The 19917-nt window shown below is 38.4% G+C and overlaps 1 protein-coding gene across 2 annotated transcripts in view; it reads left to right on the top strand.

Annotated features, from left to right (window-relative positions):
• LOC150077752 (cell adhesion molecule Dscam1-like) overlaps nt 1-19917 on the top strand; it is a 226303-nt gene that overhangs the window by 144888 nt on the left and 61498 nt on the right. For both annotated transcript variants that reach the window (XM_090384708.1, XM_090384707.1), the window contains exons 5-6: nt 6801-7094; nt 19139-19408. In XM_090384708.1, coding sequence (XP_090240834.1) covers nt 6801-7094; nt 19139-19408 — 564 coding nt within the window. The remainder of the gene's footprint in view (nt 1-6800; nt 7095-19138; nt 19409-19917) is intronic.

The raw sequence follows: 19917 nt of genomic DNA, 5'->3' as shown, positions 1-19917 counted from the left end.
CCAGTATCTCTTCAACCGTTTAAATGCAAACAGTTGTTCCTCTGGTCGCTGTGGACGACTGTTTAAAATTGTTTCATCCCAGAATCTCAAGCACCTCCCAGGAGAAACGTCTCCATATCTGAAGAGGCTCTCATGAGAACATTTTTGGGCCTCATCACAAAACAGCGGACATCGTAAAAAAAAGGCGCGCAATCCCAGAAGTTTTGCGTGAGCCTGATTGCCGAAGAACGGCGAACAAATGAGTGACAGGCCCGACACCGGAAGTGTCAGCTCGCCGCCGAAAGATAATGCAGCGATGATTTATAGTCTCGAGTTCTACTGGTAAGGGCGCGTGCAATCTCAAGATATCGACAAGAAAGTCTTAAGTCTCTTGTTCGGTTCCCAACAGACCTCGCGTAGCAGCGGAGATAGATATCTGCGAGAAGTTACCGAAGACATTTTACAGATAGAGCCCTAATAACGAAGGGGCTCCGCTGTAATTACTTAGCTTTAGCGGAAGAAGTTAGTTAGCTAATTTTATTTAGTGAAGCTTGCAGCGAGTGAGTTTCTTTTCTTTGTTAACTTTTTTTGTAGAAGTTCATCATTGAAAAAAAGCGCCACCTTCCGGGTTCTGGAATCCCCCTTTTCAGAAAGACGTCACTCAAAGAACTGACAGGTGAAGGGAGATGATATATGAAGACCATAACAATGGCGTTCGCAAGGGGTATAAAATTGCCCTATAGGGAATAGTTTATTGTCTTTCATAAAAAAGGTTGTTAACCTTGTAATTTAAATATCTGCAATATATTTGAGTTATAATGGGAATATGAATTTTGTTAGTTTTGGTCTTAGCTGATCAATTTACTGATATTGTTTCACTATTGCAGATTAGACCTTCTTGGGCAGACCCAACGCCAGTGAAATTATCTTTTAGGGAGCGTGGTGATTAGGGAATCGTCAAAAAATTTTAACGAGGTTTGGGAGTACGACGTGTTTCAACCAAGTTTGTGGTTTGCATCCTCACTGATGATTTATAAGATTTTTACTAAACACTCACTGGTCAAAAACGTTTTTTGGCCAGTAAGTGTATAATGATTAACGGCCACACCTCTCTTCGTGTTTTTAATAGGGGTACTGTGACTGCGCAGAGGTACCGAGAACAGATCCTTGAACCCTATGTGCGACTGATGAGGGTGTGGTTGGCCCAGATTTTATTTTCATGCATGACAACGCCACTGCATATAGAGTTCAAGTGGTGGAGAAATATCTTGACACGGAAGATATCCAACGACTTCCGTGGCCATCACGATCAGCAGACTTAAGTCCAATCGAACATGTGTGGGACGTCCTTAGGCGTCGTATTGCAACGCCCAAGATTTTCGGTCACTGTGAGATAAGGTTTGTGCTGGTGGAAGAATGGAGTTTCTTGTCGCAAAATTTTATAGATACCCTTACATCGATCATGGTTCACTGGTGTCAGGCCTGTTTAGCTGTTGGAAGGGATCATACACCGTACTGATATCATATGACCATATTTTCAAGCATCTTGTATCGAATTCTGTAATGTGACCTTTTTGATAATTCTTATACAATCCCTATATATGTCGCTTATACCCGTCCGAAGTTTCTTGATGTCTCCTCATTTCATCATTATTCTATGGTACACCACCAAACCAAATTTTTTCAATCTTCATCGCAAGTTGCACGAGTTACACCACGTGTGTTCTGTTAATTTTGTCGAGCAGTGTATTACTGTCTGTAAGCCCTCGTAGGTAGTACAGTTGGTAGGATCGCCGTCCTCCCCACACCGGGTGGAAAATACCTGAGTTCGAATTCCGTCGATGACAGGAGGAATTTTTATGAGTATTTTTCACAACGTGGCTGAGTTAGTCGGTCTCGGGAGAGGTTAGTATGGTTTTTTTTTCCTCCCGGAAACTCAGGTTTTTCGTCCAGAAAACAGAAAATTACCTCAGAACACAAGCAATTTATAGACAATATACACGGAGCAACATGGCCTTAATCGATCCTCCTAAAACCCAACAACAACAATAACTATAAACCTTGCTGATGCAGTTGAAGATTAACATAGTAGGCAGAAGATTCATGTTTTTTTAGGGATATTTGTCCAAAGATAGTGACACAAGCCAATATACCAGAAATGGATAGACACAACGGAATCGAAATTGGTGATCGTTGATCCGATGGCAGATTTCCAAACAGATTTAACAGCTGATGGATAACTCCATTACTTCAGACATACTGAGGTAAGGGCAAGTACTCCTAAAGTAATAAAACATTGGTCGGCCACCATACTGGGCTTCCAACATAAAGTTGGAAGAACTTTATGTTGAACAACCTTAAATAGCAATTAGCCCAGTAATGGAAGTACCTAAGTGAATACTGTACATCAAACTAAGCAGCTTGGATACAGAGGAGAAGTAAACACGAGAAAAAACTTAAGAACAGGATAAAATAATATAAAAGAAGGACTCGTTAAAAAAAAGACGCAGTAAAAAAATAAATATAAATACTTATAAAGTTGAAGGTTTAGACGAATAGGAAGAGGCAACCATTCAAAAGTAACCATCTTCATTGGACCATTTCTAAAGAGTAAGAAGGAGTTATTAAATTCGAAAGAGAGTTGTATGGAAATTTACCATCTGAAATAGTAATTAGGGTATGGATCACGTTGGCAGTCTGATTCTGAAGGGTGAAGATGTGGTTTAAAGTGTGCATATTGCGTCTAGAGTAAAGAATTTACTTCTTCTAGTAGTATTTAATGCGAACCGTACTGTTAATGGTGGACGTTAGCATCTAATAGTTAATAGCGAATTGAAATATTGTGATACAGTGAGAAATATGGAGAAAATGCAGATGAAAAGAATAAGTAAAAGGTGGTAAGAGGCATTTCAGTGGAGATCCGTTGAATATTGTGGATCAGAACAAAAATTAATTGAAATTTCCTAAGAGTCCAGCGCTGTTAGCCAGAATATTTGGAAATGAAGAATCGAAACATGTGCTGACAGATTCCTATTAGAAGAGACAGAGTGCTCACACGTAGAACGCATTGGCAGAGCCTACTGTCCGCGTCTGGAACACATGTTAATGCAATGTGCTCACTGGCTGTGAACACATGAAAAGCAGCTGACCAGCATGTATTGTCAGTTCTGGAAACTAGCGTGACGCGAAGCTATCACATATGAGTAGCCATTGGTCTCCATACAACAGTTATGGTAATTCCTTTTAATATTGTTGAAGAACTCCCACATTGACCTGTATGGGAAGCGCTTGCATTAGAGCAGTGGATATAACCACCCTCCTCCCTACACCTGGTGAAAAAGTTCGAATCCCGTCAAAGGCAGGAGGAATTTTTATGGACTTGTTTCACCGTGACTGAGTTTGTCGCTCTCAGGTTAGGAAAGTACGTTTTAACTCCTGGAAATTCGGATTTTTCATGTAAAAAACTGGTAAATCAACAGCGAATACACAATTTTACAGACACAGAGACTGGCCCAAAAAAAAAAAAAAGAAAATGCAAATCTTCATTCAATATCGAATCGGGCCGCCTTTGTTTCGAATAACGGCAAGTGGGCATGGATTCTTATAAGGTGTTTTAGTGCGTTTTGGTCTAATTGCAATCATTCTTTCCATTCTTGAAGGAACAGAACTTCATTGCTGAATAATTATCTCCAGCATATCCCACACATTCTCAATAGTATTGAGATTAGGTGAATGTGGAGGCCAGGGAAAAATAGTTGAAATCCGTGTCACGTTCTCCTAGTCATCCTTGCACGATGCGCTGTTGCATTGTCATCCATAATGTGACCAGCACTTTCGGAATAAAAGTGTAACATTGCAGGGTGCAGTAGAGCTGATACAAAATTCGCCCATACGATATTCGACGTACACCTTGGATGACATTCAACCTTCCATCAGTATAAATGGGCCCAACCGTATCAACAAAACGTAACCCATACCATGATACCATCTCCAAATGCTTGTGTTATCTTAACTACCCAAGCAGGTTTATTGCTTTGTGAGGTTCTCGCCACACTCTTTGCCTACCACCCGTGCAAAACAAAGTGTATCTTGATTCATTTGACCATATGACTTTCTTCCACATTATTCTGCTGTCCAATCACGAAGTCCTGGACACCATCGCCTGCAGATTTTTTCTGTTTTCCTCTGCAAAAAGTGGCTTCCGAAAAGGCAGGCAAGTGACAGCATCCAATTTCTTCAATTCCCTGCGCATGATATGGTTGAAAAAGGGCAGTTCTGCGTTGGCTGAATTCACATTTTATTTTCTGAACAATGGGTGTCCTTCTTAGAGTACGAAGGCTTCGAATCAAATTTTTTTTAATTCTTGTACATATCGCTGAGTGATTAAATATTCAAATGAAATTTCAACCTCAAATGTATATTAAGTGGATAGAAATCAGTGGATAGAAAACCTACCTAGTAAAGGGTGAGCCCACCTTTCGCCAGGATAAGGGCAGTCACACGACGAGGCATTGAATCCACTAGTTCACGAAATCGTTCCACAGCCATTTCCATCCATGCTTGCTACACCGCTGTCCATAATTCCGTCGCATTCCTGAATGGAGAATCCAAAACTCGAACGGACCTTTCCACAGCATCCCAAAGATGCTCCACAGAACTCATGTCCGGTGAACGGGGAGGCCATTGCATGGTGTGGAATGCTCTTCGAGCCATGTTCTATTCACCAAGGAGAGGCGACTCTGTGGAGAGGCGAATTCTCCTTCTGGAAGAGTTCATTGTCCTGTGGGTGCTCGATGACCATGAAAGGATGCAGATGGTCTGCAATGATGAACATGCAACCTGAACCATTCAGAGGTCCCAACTTGTGCCAGTCGAACACGCCCCAGACCATTACCTACCGTCCACTTGCCTGAACAGTTCCTTGTTGACATGAGGGGTGCATAGCTTAGTGCGGTTTCCACCAAATACGCACCCTCCCGTCCACTCGAAATAACTTCAAACGGGACTCATCGGACCAGGAGACCCGTGTTAAATCATCCAAGGTCCAGTGCCGATGTTCTTTCATCCAGTTGAGGCGCAGAGTCATGTGTAGTGGTGTTAACAATGGGACTTTGGTGGGCAGGTGGCTCCCATAACCTATTGCGGCTAAGGTCGCTTGATGGTCTTCGCGGAGACGTTTCTGCCAGTTCCTTCGTTGAAGTCAGAGGTGATTTGTGCCACTGTCGTTCTCCGGTTGGCTGAAACAATTCAAGACGGACTTCGACGGCGACGTTCATCCACCAGTTTTCTCCGCCCACAGCGCTGCCCACCATGAGATGCTATTCCGGAAATGGCGTATTCCCAATACACTCTTGGTGCTCGAACGGGGATTATTTATTATTGCTTCTCATTAATACCACCTCCGAGATAGAGTGACTCATGCGTCGGGCACCAACGATCAGCCCTCTTTCAGAGTCGGTTAACTCACGATGTTTATCCATACTGACATCGAATTACCGTCTACCTGAATGCAATGTACCTATATGCATGCCAAGCGGTGGGTTCGTCTACTAGCGAGAGGGGTGACAGCGACACGTTGCCCAGGAACCAGGTTTCCCATGAATTGTGTCCTTTCAGCATATATAAACAACGTGTTAATCAATATTTCTTCTAGAAGTTGATTTTCTGAAATAATAACCCTTCGTATGCGAAGATGCTAAGAAGATTAAGCTCTCCATCGAGGTACATTGTTGTGGCAAACAGAGTATCTTCCATGGGACATCAGGGACATATTGCTTCTCATTAATACTATTGTACTCAAAAGATATTTGGAGAAATTCTCAACAAAATATACATGAGAAAAGGTGATGTAAATTAATCTCTGTATATTGATGGCAAAACATGAATATTTAATTCTCTCACTCCAAAGAGTTCTCCATTAAAAATCTTATTTTTAGCATCAAAATAAAATACGCTGCCATCTAAATTATGAATAAAAATCTAATAATTATTAATGCATTGTGGTGTTGTCTAAGACTGTATAAACACACCGGCGCGAGCGAAGAATAATTGAATTCTTCTTTTTATACGTGTTTTCATTAAATAAAGTTTACACATCAGCTTTGAGATAAGCACGTGTAAACGTTGCCAAGACCACACAGAGAATTCGTTTATTCGACCAAAGCTGTGATCACAAAAGCGAGAATTCATCTGGTGAAGATAAAAAGATTGTGTCAGCATGTTTGAAGTGGTCACATGACGGACCACTTGAGACAAGACACTACATCTTCAACGTCCTGTCAAATTTAAATCATAATGGTTGCTTATTAATAATAAATAACAATAAACAACGCATAATGGGAAACTCTTTATTTGTCATCTTAAAGAGGAGAAGGCCCTAAGGAATTTTTTTTATTGTATCGTGTGACTAATTAACATTGCCACTGTCACCCCATGTCTTCAACTCGACACAAGGAATTAGAGTGGGTAATTTCCCCTTTACATACCCAATATGGAAGTTGATTATCACTGCAGTATGTGGTATGGTAACTGGGGAGGAACTGCTTATCACTCTTACTAACAAAGAAGCCATTTTTATCTTGTGACATCTAATTTTCTGCATCAGAAGTTTTACTAGCTTAATTACTATGCCCAATTTAAAAGTAGTCATCTTTTGAGTGAATTTGCCACTACAGACCCGATTTATTTTTCCTTTCACTTCAAGGGGCTGTCAGAAGTCCCTTACAAAGAACATGTTTAAAGCTCAATTTTCGCTGAGTTAGGAATTTTTCATCTTTCACGTTAATTTAGTATTATGATAATGACTTTTCTTTTTCTTTCAGAGCCCTTCAACAATATCTTGCCTCGAATCACGGACAGTAAGCGCCTCCTACAGGCGAGGGAAGGAGAAACCATTAAGTTACCGTGCGCTGCTCAAGGTCATCCAGCTCCAGTGTATAAATGGTACAGGCACGAATCTGGAGGCACGAATCTCATACGACCAGGAAAAAGACATCTTCAGTTTGATGGAACTTTGGTCATCCAGGACATTGTAGTCCACGATAGTGGTCAATATCTGTGTATTGCCAACAACAGCGTGGGTTCTGACACAGCTGAAACTGAACTGGTTGTTACAAGTAAGTTCAATAACTCTTTAAAATGCCAACAGTCCACCGATGTCTAGTGGCGCCATCTGCCGAATTTCACTGCTTATTTTTTTGCCCATTTTGCAATGTCTCTATAGCGTTTTCTAGTAAATTAATTATCGAATCCTACTATAATTAATAATACTTTGAGGTTTAAGAGATATAAACCGTTTACGATAGGTTTGATAAAAAGCCGTATTAAATGGTCATTTTGTGGTACGCTCCTGACAATGACAGGATTATTAATTTTGTGTTCAATACCACTCCCAATCGTGTGCAAATGGATAAAGCCCTCCACGTTGCCAATAACAGAACCGGCAGGTTTAGTAGACTTGGCCACAGTATCCAGTTTGAAGAGCAATCAAAAATGGGAACAGGTGGCGCTATTGATTAATTGTTTAACAACAGGTTGAAGTTATGAACTTTTCCAATGCGGTCGAGCATAACCACCATAAATCAATGGGGAAAGGTCATTCTGGTTTAATGAATAAACTGAACAATTTGTTTGTTTTTTTTTTTTCTATAAGAAAACAAGTTAAAAAATCATGATAAAAAATAATAGCATCACTAGATGGCGTTAGTAGATACATGGTCCCTATGTATAAGCGAAAATCAACTGTGAAAAATTAAAGAAATTATCGAGTTTAAAATTAAGAATTTTTCAATAAGAGAAGGAGTTAAATATCTTATTTCTACTGGGTATAAATGCATTGTCCTGCCCTTGATTACACTGGCAATAAATGAGGAAAAAACAACTTGATCGTTCTTATTTTACTGAATACAATCTTTTGAGTTTTTGTCTTGACAGTTCAAGACAAGATAGTTCTTGTCTTGAACTGTCAATAATCTGCTTTGAAAATGCTGTAAACAGTACCACAACAGGGTGTTGCTGACAGTTTTGTGTCTGGACAAGGCCCTAGTTTTATACTGTTTCGTATACGAAGGCAGAAAATACCAGGTGCCATAATGGCAATCTGGTGCTCCAGATTCGTTTTGTCTTCTTTCCTAAATCCGTGGAGGGTGCATGGCATTATCCTGGAAAAAAAGGAGTCTGGATTGCTTGACCTGTCTATTCGAAACCGGATCCAGTGGATGTAATGGATCTGGTTGAGAGGGTGGAAGAACTTTCTCATCTCGCACCAATAATCTCTTTCAAACTTCAGAAAATTACAGCAACATTTTACTACTTAAAGGCTTAGCTAGTCTTTATAATATGTTGGAATAATTCATCATCTACAGAAGCCATGGCTTAATGTCTACTGAGTTGATTTTACGCGGAAGGTTATAATACTATTATGGTATAGAACAAAGAATCTTCTCAGTTAATCATCAACGTTACAAGCTTAACGAATGTATTGAAACAAGACGTTTATATTCTCTTCCAGAAAAGCAGACTTACAGCGACATGTTTTGAGTATGCGCACACGAAGTTTTAAATGCCAGTCTAAAGGAAAGGTGCACTGAAGATGGCTGATGAAGTTTTAAAACGGTTGATAGATGCAATCTGCAGCAAACGAAAAGAGGCGAAGTGGTTAGCTCCTTCACCACTACAGTGAGCCGGTTACGCGTCACCCCCACCTTATTGTTCTGATTTGGCACAATCGCGACTTTTTAGCCATTCCAGAGCTTGAGTTGATTCAAGAAATCGACTGAAGATTTCCAAAAATGTTTTATAAACGACATCGTTGGAGAACGCGTTTTAAAAATTAAATATTTAAAATAAATGAAGCGTTGATAGATGGCACGATCACAGGCCATTGGATTGATGACAGAATAGTGTCCCATTTTGGTTGTAGCATATGCCACGTGATAAAACAGCAAGCAGAAATGCTTTCTTAGAATTTCAAATGGCATTTAATAGTTTTAACATCAAAGTAAAAACAGAAGAAAAGACATTATAACAAGATGGAATGAGCCTCAGTGGAAATAAAGAATACAATTGAATTACGATTCACCACACACACACACACACACACATACACAACACCACGGTTAAATATTAATGAAACTCTGAAACCGGCAGCTAAATGAGATTGTCAGGAAAATGACATTTTAAACATAAACGTAATGGTCTAATGACACCCTTTTGCTCATCTTCAGAGATGCAAGCACGCGAACATTTCAGTAGTTACTTAATAATAATCCTCATCACATCCGCGGACATGGATGTTTCGCTTGATTGCATTGCATTAATGGCTTCTTTTGCCGGCGACCATTTCGAATTACGTTTATCCCTGCCTACACGAGAATAAAAGCTGATTTTGTACGATTATCGCCTCCAGGGCAGCATAAACATGGCTTCATTTAATGTACATTAATGGACCATAACAGAACCATTTAGTCGAATTCAAAGGGGCAGAAAATTTTGTTTTTATCGAAGTATGCATTACCCATTTTCTGCATCATAAAACTAGCACGCGCGTGCATTTATTCCTATTAAGTGTGTACACTAAGCTGGTACAATATTAGGAGTCCAATCGTTATCGCGATGCAATGGAAAATATAAATGTGCCTAATATTTTTTATCACCAGTGTACAAAATGATTATTTCTATTCGCACAGATGTATCTGGGGGCCCTTGCTGATAGCTATTTGTCTCTTTTATCTACCGACACTTCTAAATTCTCCTTTTTTTTTTTTATTTTAATTAGAATTCTGCTTTTCCATTAGCAAAGTTTACATATTTATCTCCGGTAAAGCCACCAGAGAATCTCATCTTAAAATGTCTACTACTTCAAGTTTTCTTTTAATTTATTCAATTTCAATTTCTAAATTCCATTTAAATAAGGTCGGACTTGAAGCAATCTACATAGAGAAATATTAGTTTGCATCCATCTAACATTTTTTTCTATATACGTGTATCTTTTAAATGTTTATTTTTAATTCAAAAAAGCTTCTTTGCTTTTCATGTGACGCATCACTGATCAAAGAAACAAGCAGTGTTCATGTAGCGTAACTTTGGAGTAAAGAAATGAGAAATTCTTAATTAGTATAACGTAACTTCTTTAATGAAAACTTCCAAAGGCTACTAGATTAAGAACGCACCTGTACAGTTAGCTATTCCGAATAAATATCGATTGATTCGTCCGAGATGACTTTTAAATAGAAATTACAGTTGATGAATTTGATAAAGGTGAGCATAGAGTTTCAGAAAATATGTTTTACGAATTATAGATGAATGTGAGAGGCATTCCCCTACATTGTCTTACTAAAAGTATTGGTAACGTAGTGTAGTTTAATTGGGATTCGTCCTTGGAGCTGAACAGCGCCTATTGAAACTAATCTGGTGTTGGGACGGATTGCTTCACACATTACAAATGACGCAAATACCACTGAGGGTTTGTAGTAGGGATTGAACCACGCCTCTTTTGGATGACACTAATAATCCTTCTGCGGTTATGCGTAGGCCGAAAGGTAGCTTTTATGTCTGGGCGAGATTTCGAAATTGTTGCAGAATACACGCTGCGCTAAAGAAAGATTCCTTCATCGTGATGTAGATTTGGAACTTTTCTTCTTGCTGTGTTCGTTAACAAACATTTGTTTGAGTTTGCAGGGGCGCCGATGCAGCACATTGGCAATGAAATAAAGAGGAAAACGCTGGAGGATCAGTAACGTAAAAACCTGCAGGAGGTTTCATTAATATCCTTCTCTAGAAACCGGAGGAAGAAAGCGCTGAGGCCACAAACTTTTTCCATGAGTTGATAACATTCAATTTTGACCTCGCAGGAAAAAAAAAATGTTTGTTTTGCATTCATTTTAAAAGTACTGAGTTCGAGTCCCGTCAATGGCGTATGGAATGGAAATTTTATGGGCCGTTTTCAGAAAGTGGCTGAGTTAGTCGGTCTCAGGCGAGGGTAGTATGGTTTTTCCTCCCGGAAACTCGGGTTTTTCGTCCAGCAAACAGAAAATCGACCAACCTCAGAACGTGCAGAATTTAGAGACAGTATATAGGGAGCAATATGTGCTTAGTCACTGATGATGCTCCTAAACTATACTACTACAACTACTCTCCCTCTCTCTCTCTTACACACACTCACTCTCTCTCTCTCTCTCTCTTTCTTTATTTATATTTTTCTTTTTCTGTGTCTCTCAGTAAATTTGTCTTCTTTGTGCCTTTCTTTATTTCTTGTTGTCTGTCGCACTGTTTCTATATCTCTTCGTATTTCTATCTGTATTTTTGTTCTTCTCTCTCTCTCTCTCTCTCTCTCTCTCTCTCTCTCTCTCTCTCTCTCTCTCTCTCTCTCTCTCTCTTTCTATATTGCGCCCTGTTCTTCTTTCCTTCTATGTCTGTTTATGATTTTTGATCGTCTCTTTTCGTATTGTTTCTCTTTCCACATCTACTTGTCTCTTAATATATTTCTTTATTTGTTCTCTCTTCTGTGTGTAACGTGTCTTTTTCTGCCTCTCTTCTTCTCTTTCTCTCTTTTTTATTTGTATTTGCTTGTCTTTCTCTCTAATCTAAATTAAACAAGAGAGAGAGAGAGAGAGAGATAAAAGGAGACAGAAAGCGACTCGGAGAAGACAGAGAAACAGACGTAGAAAAATAAAAACAGAAACAGAAGCAACGGAGAGAGAGATAAAGTTAGAGAGAAAGACAAGCAGATACAGATTAAAAAGAGAGAAAGAGAAGAAGAGATGCAGAAAAAGACACGTGATACAGAGAAGAGAGAGAGAAATATATTAAGAGACTGATACAGACAAGCAAACGTCGAAAGAGACACAGAAAAATATAAACAAAGAAAAAATGAGAAAGTGAGAGATAGACAGACACAAGCAGAAAGAGAACTGAGATACAGTAAGACTAAACGAAAAACAATCAGTGGGATGGAAACAGACAGAAAGAGTGAGAGAAACAGAATAGAAACGTGTAAAAAGAGACAGATGGGATACAGAGAAGACAGAAAGAGATGTGGACATGTGTTGTGTCTTACGTAAGGCAGCCCCTAAACATTAGTTCATCTCAGCCATGGTTCTCTGTGAAGATCTGTACAATGGCCACAAATGAGGTAGTGCTATGTTTGCGTAGTGTGTAAGCGATATATTGAGAGAGAGGGAAAGGAGCAGACACCGAAATAAAAAGGGAGACAGAGGGGCAGATAGAAGGAAGCCTAAGGGTGCGAAACCGAAACGCGAGAAGCAATGAATCAGGTGGAGTGAAAGAAACAGAGAGAGAGAGAGATGAATAAACCGAAGAATCGTTAAGTACGTTTTATTTATAATTTCTCACGAGTTCCAAGGGCAGTCGCTGCCAGTATTCCTTGGCAGTTATTTTTGTGGAATTGTGCGTCCTCCCTTATTGCGGCACCCCTCCCTCTTCATCCGTGATTATCGCGTTTCCACTTTCCTTACCCTTTCAACGCTCGCAACGTTCCGAACAAAGACCATCCCCCCACCTGACCCTTCATCGTGTAAAGTCGAGCACGGATCTCCAACTTCCTGAAATTACGAGCGTTATTCGCCTTAATTAAATTAGTATAATTTATCTCCGTTGTCACCAAGCGCCAGTAATCAACGCTGCAGTCGTAACGAACGCTTTCCTTTCGCGGCACTGCATCCGAGCGTGAGCAGTATGGAAATGAAGCGTGTCTATTGACGTTGGGCACATATCACTACTACGCGGCACTCGCCCGAGGAATGCTACGGTGCACCGGCTATTCGTTCTCTCCCCCCCGCACCCCAACCCACACCTCCCTCGATGAATGCTTAAATTACTAAATTATGGTTTCGTTTCTGCATCAGCGAACCCCCTGAACACCCCGTTGCAGGTCGTCAACAAAGACATTAGTATTCGGTTATTCGCGGGAGTTATCTGTACCATTTCAAACAAAAATAATCCCGAAGAAAGCGTCCAGGATCTCACCTTCTTCTAAGACGTTTTTTTGTCCGAAAATATTACGCTCCACGCGACAGTTATCATTAGCCCAACATCCCAAGCGAAATGCTCTCATTATTCCTCAAAAAACTATGGTGTGGCTAATTATGGTAAGTTTGGAGTAATTTTGTTATGTGTCCACAGATGCCGCTGGGATCTCATCTATAAATTTGTCGATGGCTCGTTCCATCTTTCTTTTTTTGCCTTTCCTAACGAATGAGTGAGAGGAAAAGCAGTTTTTACGCTTTGCCAAAGTTAATATCATTACATTTCTAGGACAAGAAAATTAAATTATCAACTCAAGCTTCACTCACCATCTTACGTTTAAGATCACAAAACATTCCTCTGGGATGCATCATTGAAGATTTTTTTTTTTTCAAGAAACGACTTCGTTGAAAATTAAGACTTTTTTTTTTTTTTTTTTTTAAGAGAATACCAAATTATGCTTAAAAACGTTCCGAGATAGTTTTTATATTAAGGTACTTCGAGCTTCTTTTCGTAAAAGTTATCAACTATCTTCTGATATGCGAAGATTTCTTAAGCTTCAAAAGGTGTTTTTAGATTCCAAATTAAAAATAAAAAATAAATTTACCTTCCTCATAAGAAATACCTCTCCGGTAAGAATTTAAAAAAATATACTAAAAAAATTATTAAATATTAATCCCCTTTTAAATTTTTTTTTTTTTTTTAGGATATTTTGTTTTAAATTTCGGTGGATAGCTCGCCTTTATGAAATCCTGCACTCTACTGATGTGCCCGTTGTCATGGTAACGTTTTCAATGAGAGAGAGAAAGAGAATAACATTATTAAAAGTGACTTTCTCATTTTGTACCCTTGTGACGTAATCAGATGACGTCATGCACCACAGTTGTATAGAATTAGTGCGTTAAAAGTAATCATTCGTGCTGACATTTTTAATTATTTATTTAATGTTCTTTTTCGAATAATTTTGTTATTAGAAGAAAGAATCATTTTCTCTCTAGTCAGTGGTAAGGTATTTTACATAATTTTGAAGAATATAAAATATAATTTTTTTTTTTAAAAAACTAATTTTCACTAAATTCGTGAGAATTTAAGTTTTGTCACTGTTTTGTAGTGGTGAGGATTTAAGTTGTTACTGTTTTGCAGTGGTCAGATTTTAGTTATTTACCAAGAAGGATTCGTGTTATTTTGTGCTTTTTGGTGGTAAGGGTTATTCAGTGTTTTGTACTGGCGATATTTTTGTTATTTTGTAGTGGTAAGACTTTAGTTATTGTGAGGATTATTTGTGAACTATTGTAATATGATGAATTAAGTTATTTAGTGTTTGTAATTATCAAGATCTGAGTTATTTAGTTTCTGGTGGTGAGATTTTAGTTATTTAGTGTTTCGTAGAGGTGAGATTTTAGTTGTTATGAAATTATTTGTGAGGTATTATACTGTGAGTACCGTATTTAAGTTTTTTTAATGATTTACAGTTGTGATAATTTAAGTTATTTATCCTTTGCAGCTTTGAAAATTTAATTTATTTAGTGTTTGTAATTGTGACGATCTAAGTTATTCAGTGTTTTGTAGTGGTGAAAATTAAATTTATTTAGTATTTTTAATTGAAAGGATTTACGATTTTTAATGTTTTATAGCAAGAAGAATTCAAGTTATTTAGTGTTTATACTGGCGAAATTTTAATTATTTAAAAGGGGATTATTTGAGAGTTATTATAGCATGAGTATTTAAATTATTTGATGTTACAAGCACCAAACATCAAAAAACTTAGTTGTGAAGATCTACGTTTGTAGGATCTAAATTATTTTGTGTTTTGTAATGGTGAGGAATTAAGTCTTGTAGTGTTTTGTGGTGGTGAGGATTTAAGTTATATAGTGTTTCATAGTGGTGAAGATCTAAATTATTCAATGTTTTGTAGTAGTCAGAATTAAAGGTAGTTAGTTATTCAATTTAATTAATTTAATTTATTAATATGCAGCAGTGGTAGCTCTTTTTGACACAAAAAAACCGTCCATATATTCCCTCTTTATTAAATTTATTTCAATACTTAATTAGGGGAACAAAATTCATCTTAGATTTGTAGTACACTACCGGTTTTGCAAAGGTACCTTTGGAGCTGTGTGCGCGAGAGTATTATGAGCGGTTGTAATAGATCCCAGGGGAAAGACAAGTGTGTTATTGACCTAATAGCATTACAGTTTCCCCCAAAGAGAGAGACCTTCTTAATATTCCATTAGGGGTAGTGGGAAACTGGATTAAGCGTTATTTCCCGGAGATGTGAATGCTACCTTTGGGAACACGAGAGCAGCGAAAGTGGTCTGCGATGGGGTACTTTCCTTGGAGGAAACTGAAAGTGATATAGTAACTCCAAGAAAAGCAGAAGTTGTTGGTTATCCCAAATCCAGTTACATGGGACGTTTCCTTTTATTGTTTAACTACTGATAATTACATAAGAAATCTTAAATTTGTCTCTTGGTTTTAGAAAGTGCATTACATGTTTGAGTTAACCGGATTTCAAGTGCGTGTGACTGCTAAATAGACTGATATCCCAAAATATAAACGGAAGATTTATTTTTATTTAACATAACTGTTCAAAGTTAATAAAAAGTTTAACATTTTTAACCATATCTCCGGTTACCTGAGAATAAACCAATGAATACATGCATATATACACATCCACATACAAATTAAGTCAATATGAAAGTTTATAACAACATAGGTTTTATAAATGGCATCGCTATTTTAACATTACTTTCAAAAAAAAAAAAAAAAAAAAAACACTCTACAATTTACGACTTTATTAAACTTTCTTTCCGATATATTGGCCATTATTCTTTTTGTATGTATGGACAGGACTGATTTATCGTAAACTCGAAGTGTCTGTTCAATCCAAATAACCACCCTCGTACGTTTTATTATTTAGCTGTAATGTGGTGTCATCCTAATGGGTCATCTATTTGTCAAAATGAGAGATTTCTCTCTTCAATCACACCATCCAATTAAAGCAAGTTCCAGCAAGAATGTAGACGTTGTATACGCATCTATTAGTGTAAGTGATTTGCCAGATAGATTACATTACTAAGCTGTGCTGACTGAAAATTAAGATAAATAACCCAGTAAAATTGGATCCCCGCTATTGATGGCAACGTTTCTAATCAATAATTGCTAGTATGCTGTTGTTTTCTCTCGTGGTTTCGTAAGCGTTAGGAGGTGTTGCTGTTTCTCATTAGATAATGATTAAGAGGATTCTGTTCGACCCCGAGTTTAACCTTTAACTTTATTTGAGATTAAAAGGAAAACCAACATTTATCGTTCTGTTGAGATATCGATGTTTGGAACACGGTAAACAGCGCTGTACATTGGTCGGAGAACCATGTCTACAGGAAGAATTATAAGCCCTCTGAAACATGGTTGCAGTTTATATTCATCTCCTGTCTCGTGACTCGAAGGCTTGCCATCAGTTTCAAAAGTTCGCAATTTAGGCTTACAAATCCACTTTTGCTGTCATTATTTAAAAGTTTATAAGCAGCACTATTCGCACGTTACCACCTGTTTGTTCTTTTAATTGTAAGGAGTGCCAAAAACCACTTGTGTGGTGATTATAACCGGTGTACAAATGCGCATTCGTTGCAACTTCAGCAGAGGACTAATAGATACCCAATCAATGCAAACCAAAAAATTAAACTTTTGAATCTCTTGTGTTTTGATACTTATACACACTATCCTTCGAAAACGATCGGACACCACTGATTTCATAGTCCCTTGCACCTTCTCGGAAAATCAAGCGATTCAGGCCACTCAAATTAACTTTTCTTTTTATATCGCGTACCATTGAGTTACTGATGTCGAATGTCGTTGTTGGCGTGTCGATTCGTGTAAATGCTGTGAGCCTACACCGAAAGTTGACCGTTGGTGATGTTATCATGAAATGGAAGTGTGAGAGTGCAACCAACGTCCAGTAACGAATCGAAAGATCATGGAAGCTCGGTCCATATATGCCAAAGGGTGCTCGGAAAGATAGTACGATACTGTCATCAGACAACACTGCAAAAAGTCAAAAATCTTCAGTAAGAGCAGAAAGGTTTGACATGATCAGTAGCCTAATGGATCACTGCTCTGCAAGATAAATGGAAGATTATACTCTGTGCACCCTATCGTACGTGGGTGGAAAGCCTACCCTGGTGGGCAACTTGTGAGATAGCGTCCAAAAGAAGAACTGACTCTCTATGGAAGTAAGTTCAGTGACATGAAAGTGAAATCGCTGCGTTCAGATACTGTTTTGAGGATATTTTTAACTGTTTATCATGATCCCTAAGAAGGAGTTTATATATTTAACTCCTTCTATTCATAGGAATGCGAATAGAAGAAAAGAAGAAACAATCACATCTGCAACTCGAAATGAAATTTCAACTTGCTCTGGAGTCGAGTACCCTTCTAACGGGATTGCGTTTTATGCGTTTTTCACAACATGACAGAATTAGTACAGCAGTATTGATATTAGCCTATACTGCAAGGAAACCAGAGGCAATTGCTGGGCCGACCAAAGGAAAAAAAAGTAGATAATAAAACACAAATTATGTGCTTCCCTCCTCACATAGGTATCTCTATCCATCCATCTATCCAGATGACCACTGAATTTCTTCACTATCAGCCTCAACTACCTGCGAAGGCAACTTGTTCCAGTAATCAACCACTCAGTGGCTAAAAGAAAACTTTCTACAATCTAGTCTAAACATCTTCCCCTGTAATTTGAATTTCTCGCCCCTATTTCTGGAATTCTTTATAATAGTGAAAATTCCTCCTTCATTCATTTTACTAATCCCTCTCAAAGCCTTATAAACCTCAATCAGGTCCTCCCCGCTAAGATGCCTGGTTTCCAAGCTCTGTAGCCCACATAATCAGAGTCTCTCCTTATACGGTCGTCCTTCTGCCAATCTCACCAGGCGAGTTACCCATCTTTGGTCCCTTTCAAGAAGCTCGATGTCTTGCTTCAGATGAGGTATCCATACTTGGATACGTATACAGTCGGATTATAACCTCCTATTTCTACAGGATATTGTTCTATAAATCATCGATTGGACACCATGGGCTTTCTCGCAGCCTGTTTGTACCGATCAGAAAACCTCATATCTGCTCATATCGTAACTACCTGTCTCCCTCTACTATTTTTAAATCAACCCCATCAAGCTTATAATTTATTTGTGGGTGTTGCTATTCTCCAAGTGTAATACCTTGCATTTAGCAGAATTAAAACATAGTTGACGCTTTTCTGATCATTCTTGAAGCCTGTTCAAGTCATCCTGAAGGGGTGCTGCTAGGTACTGATCATTAACAACTCTCTTAATCTTTACGTCGTCTGCAATTTTTGACATCAAGTGCTTTATCCCTTTTCGATGTCGTTTATGAAAATCAGAAGCGATAGTGGTCCAAGAACCGATCCTTGAGTAACCCAACTTGTGACATTACATCAATCTAAAGAATATCCATCAATCATAACCTTCTGCCTTTTTCCCTACAGCCACTCTGCAATCCATCATAGATTCTTTCGAGTAATCCCATCAAGTTCCAGCTTATACATTAACCTCTCATAAGGAACTGAGTGGAATGTCTTGCCAAAATCCAAATAACTATGTAGAATTTGTTCCCAATGTCTGGCTCATGAGTAACTGTGTCAAAATAGTTAGTTAAACCTGAATTTTCCTTCACCGATGACTGAGTTAGTCTGTCCCACGCCTCTATAGCAAAGTTTTTCGTCCAGCGAAACAGGCAAATCGACCTTAGAACTCAAGTACTTTATATACGTAATACAGATATGCATAAATTAGTTCTCTTATTAACCGCTTGTTATGATTTTTCTTTGCTGTAAAATCCATCTTGGTGTCTCACTTAAGCCAGTGGTGAGTCTGATTGGTTATCGGATTTTTTTTTTTTTTTCGATGGTCCAGTTGTAGCAATATTTCCTTTGTACAGATTTGCATAAATACACTTCAAATCGGGTCCTCATCGACCTTAATAAAGTGACCAGCCAGTATATTTTGCTTAAATAATTTAACTTTTATTCTGTGAGATTTAGTGTTCGTAACTTTGTAATAGTTGATTTTAAAGTGCCTTGATAAACTCGTACTTTATCATTCAGGATTCAAAATAACCAATCGTATTTTTCTTTTATTTTTATTTGCAGCCCCTCTTTTAATCTCCGTCCAACCATCTCTGCAGACCGTGGATGTTGGGACTTCGGCTACCTTCAATTGTACGATCACCGGCCATCCTATAGTTACAGTAGAATGGATGAAAGATGGACGCCCGCTCCATCCCGGCTCTAGGGTGCAGTTAACATCTCGTGACCTCCTTCGGATAGCGGATGTGAAAAGAGAAGACAGAGGAATGTACCAATGTTTCGCCTTGAATGATAAAGAGTCGGCGCAGGGAACTGCTCAGCTAAGCCTTGGAGGTAAATGATCTGTTCAGCGTGTGTGGATGAGATTGCTTCTTGCACTCGCAGCTTGGGGGGGGGCGATTTAAAGGGGAATTGCACAAGCCATCATTCACGACGATTCTTTGAAAGCAATATATTGTTTTCAGCATCTACAATGACCCTTGATAATACTGCTTTCATCCAAATAGCTGTGTCGCAATTGATTATGCTAATGCGGTGGTTTATAGAGCTTAAAGTAATTGATACTTATAAATATTTAAGCTGGAAAACTCATTATCATGCATAAAGAACATCATCTTACAGTAGCACGTGATTTAATTAATTCGTAAGAGCTATTTCAACTTAATAACTATTCCTTCTCCAGTTGGGGATGTTCACTCTTAATTCCACAGTATAAAAGAAATGATCACTGTAAACTACGTTTAAGAATTTATCGGGTTTTCTTCTTCAGGGATAATAAAAAGCTGCCTTAACTATCGAAAGAACAAGAATTCAAATCATCGAAACAATAGAGTGCGCCTCTG

This window comes from Mastigoproctus giganteus, chromosome 11, assembly GCF_048544385.1.
Source record: "Mastigoproctus giganteus isolate SK-2022 chromosome 11, ASM4854438v1, whole genome shotgun sequence".
Lineage (NCBI taxonomy): Eukaryota > Metazoa > Arthropoda > Arachnida > Uropygi > Thelyphonidae > Mastigoproctus > Mastigoproctus giganteus.
Note: the sequence above shows the minus strand (reverse complement) of the source record. Positions and strands in the feature narration are given on the sequence as shown.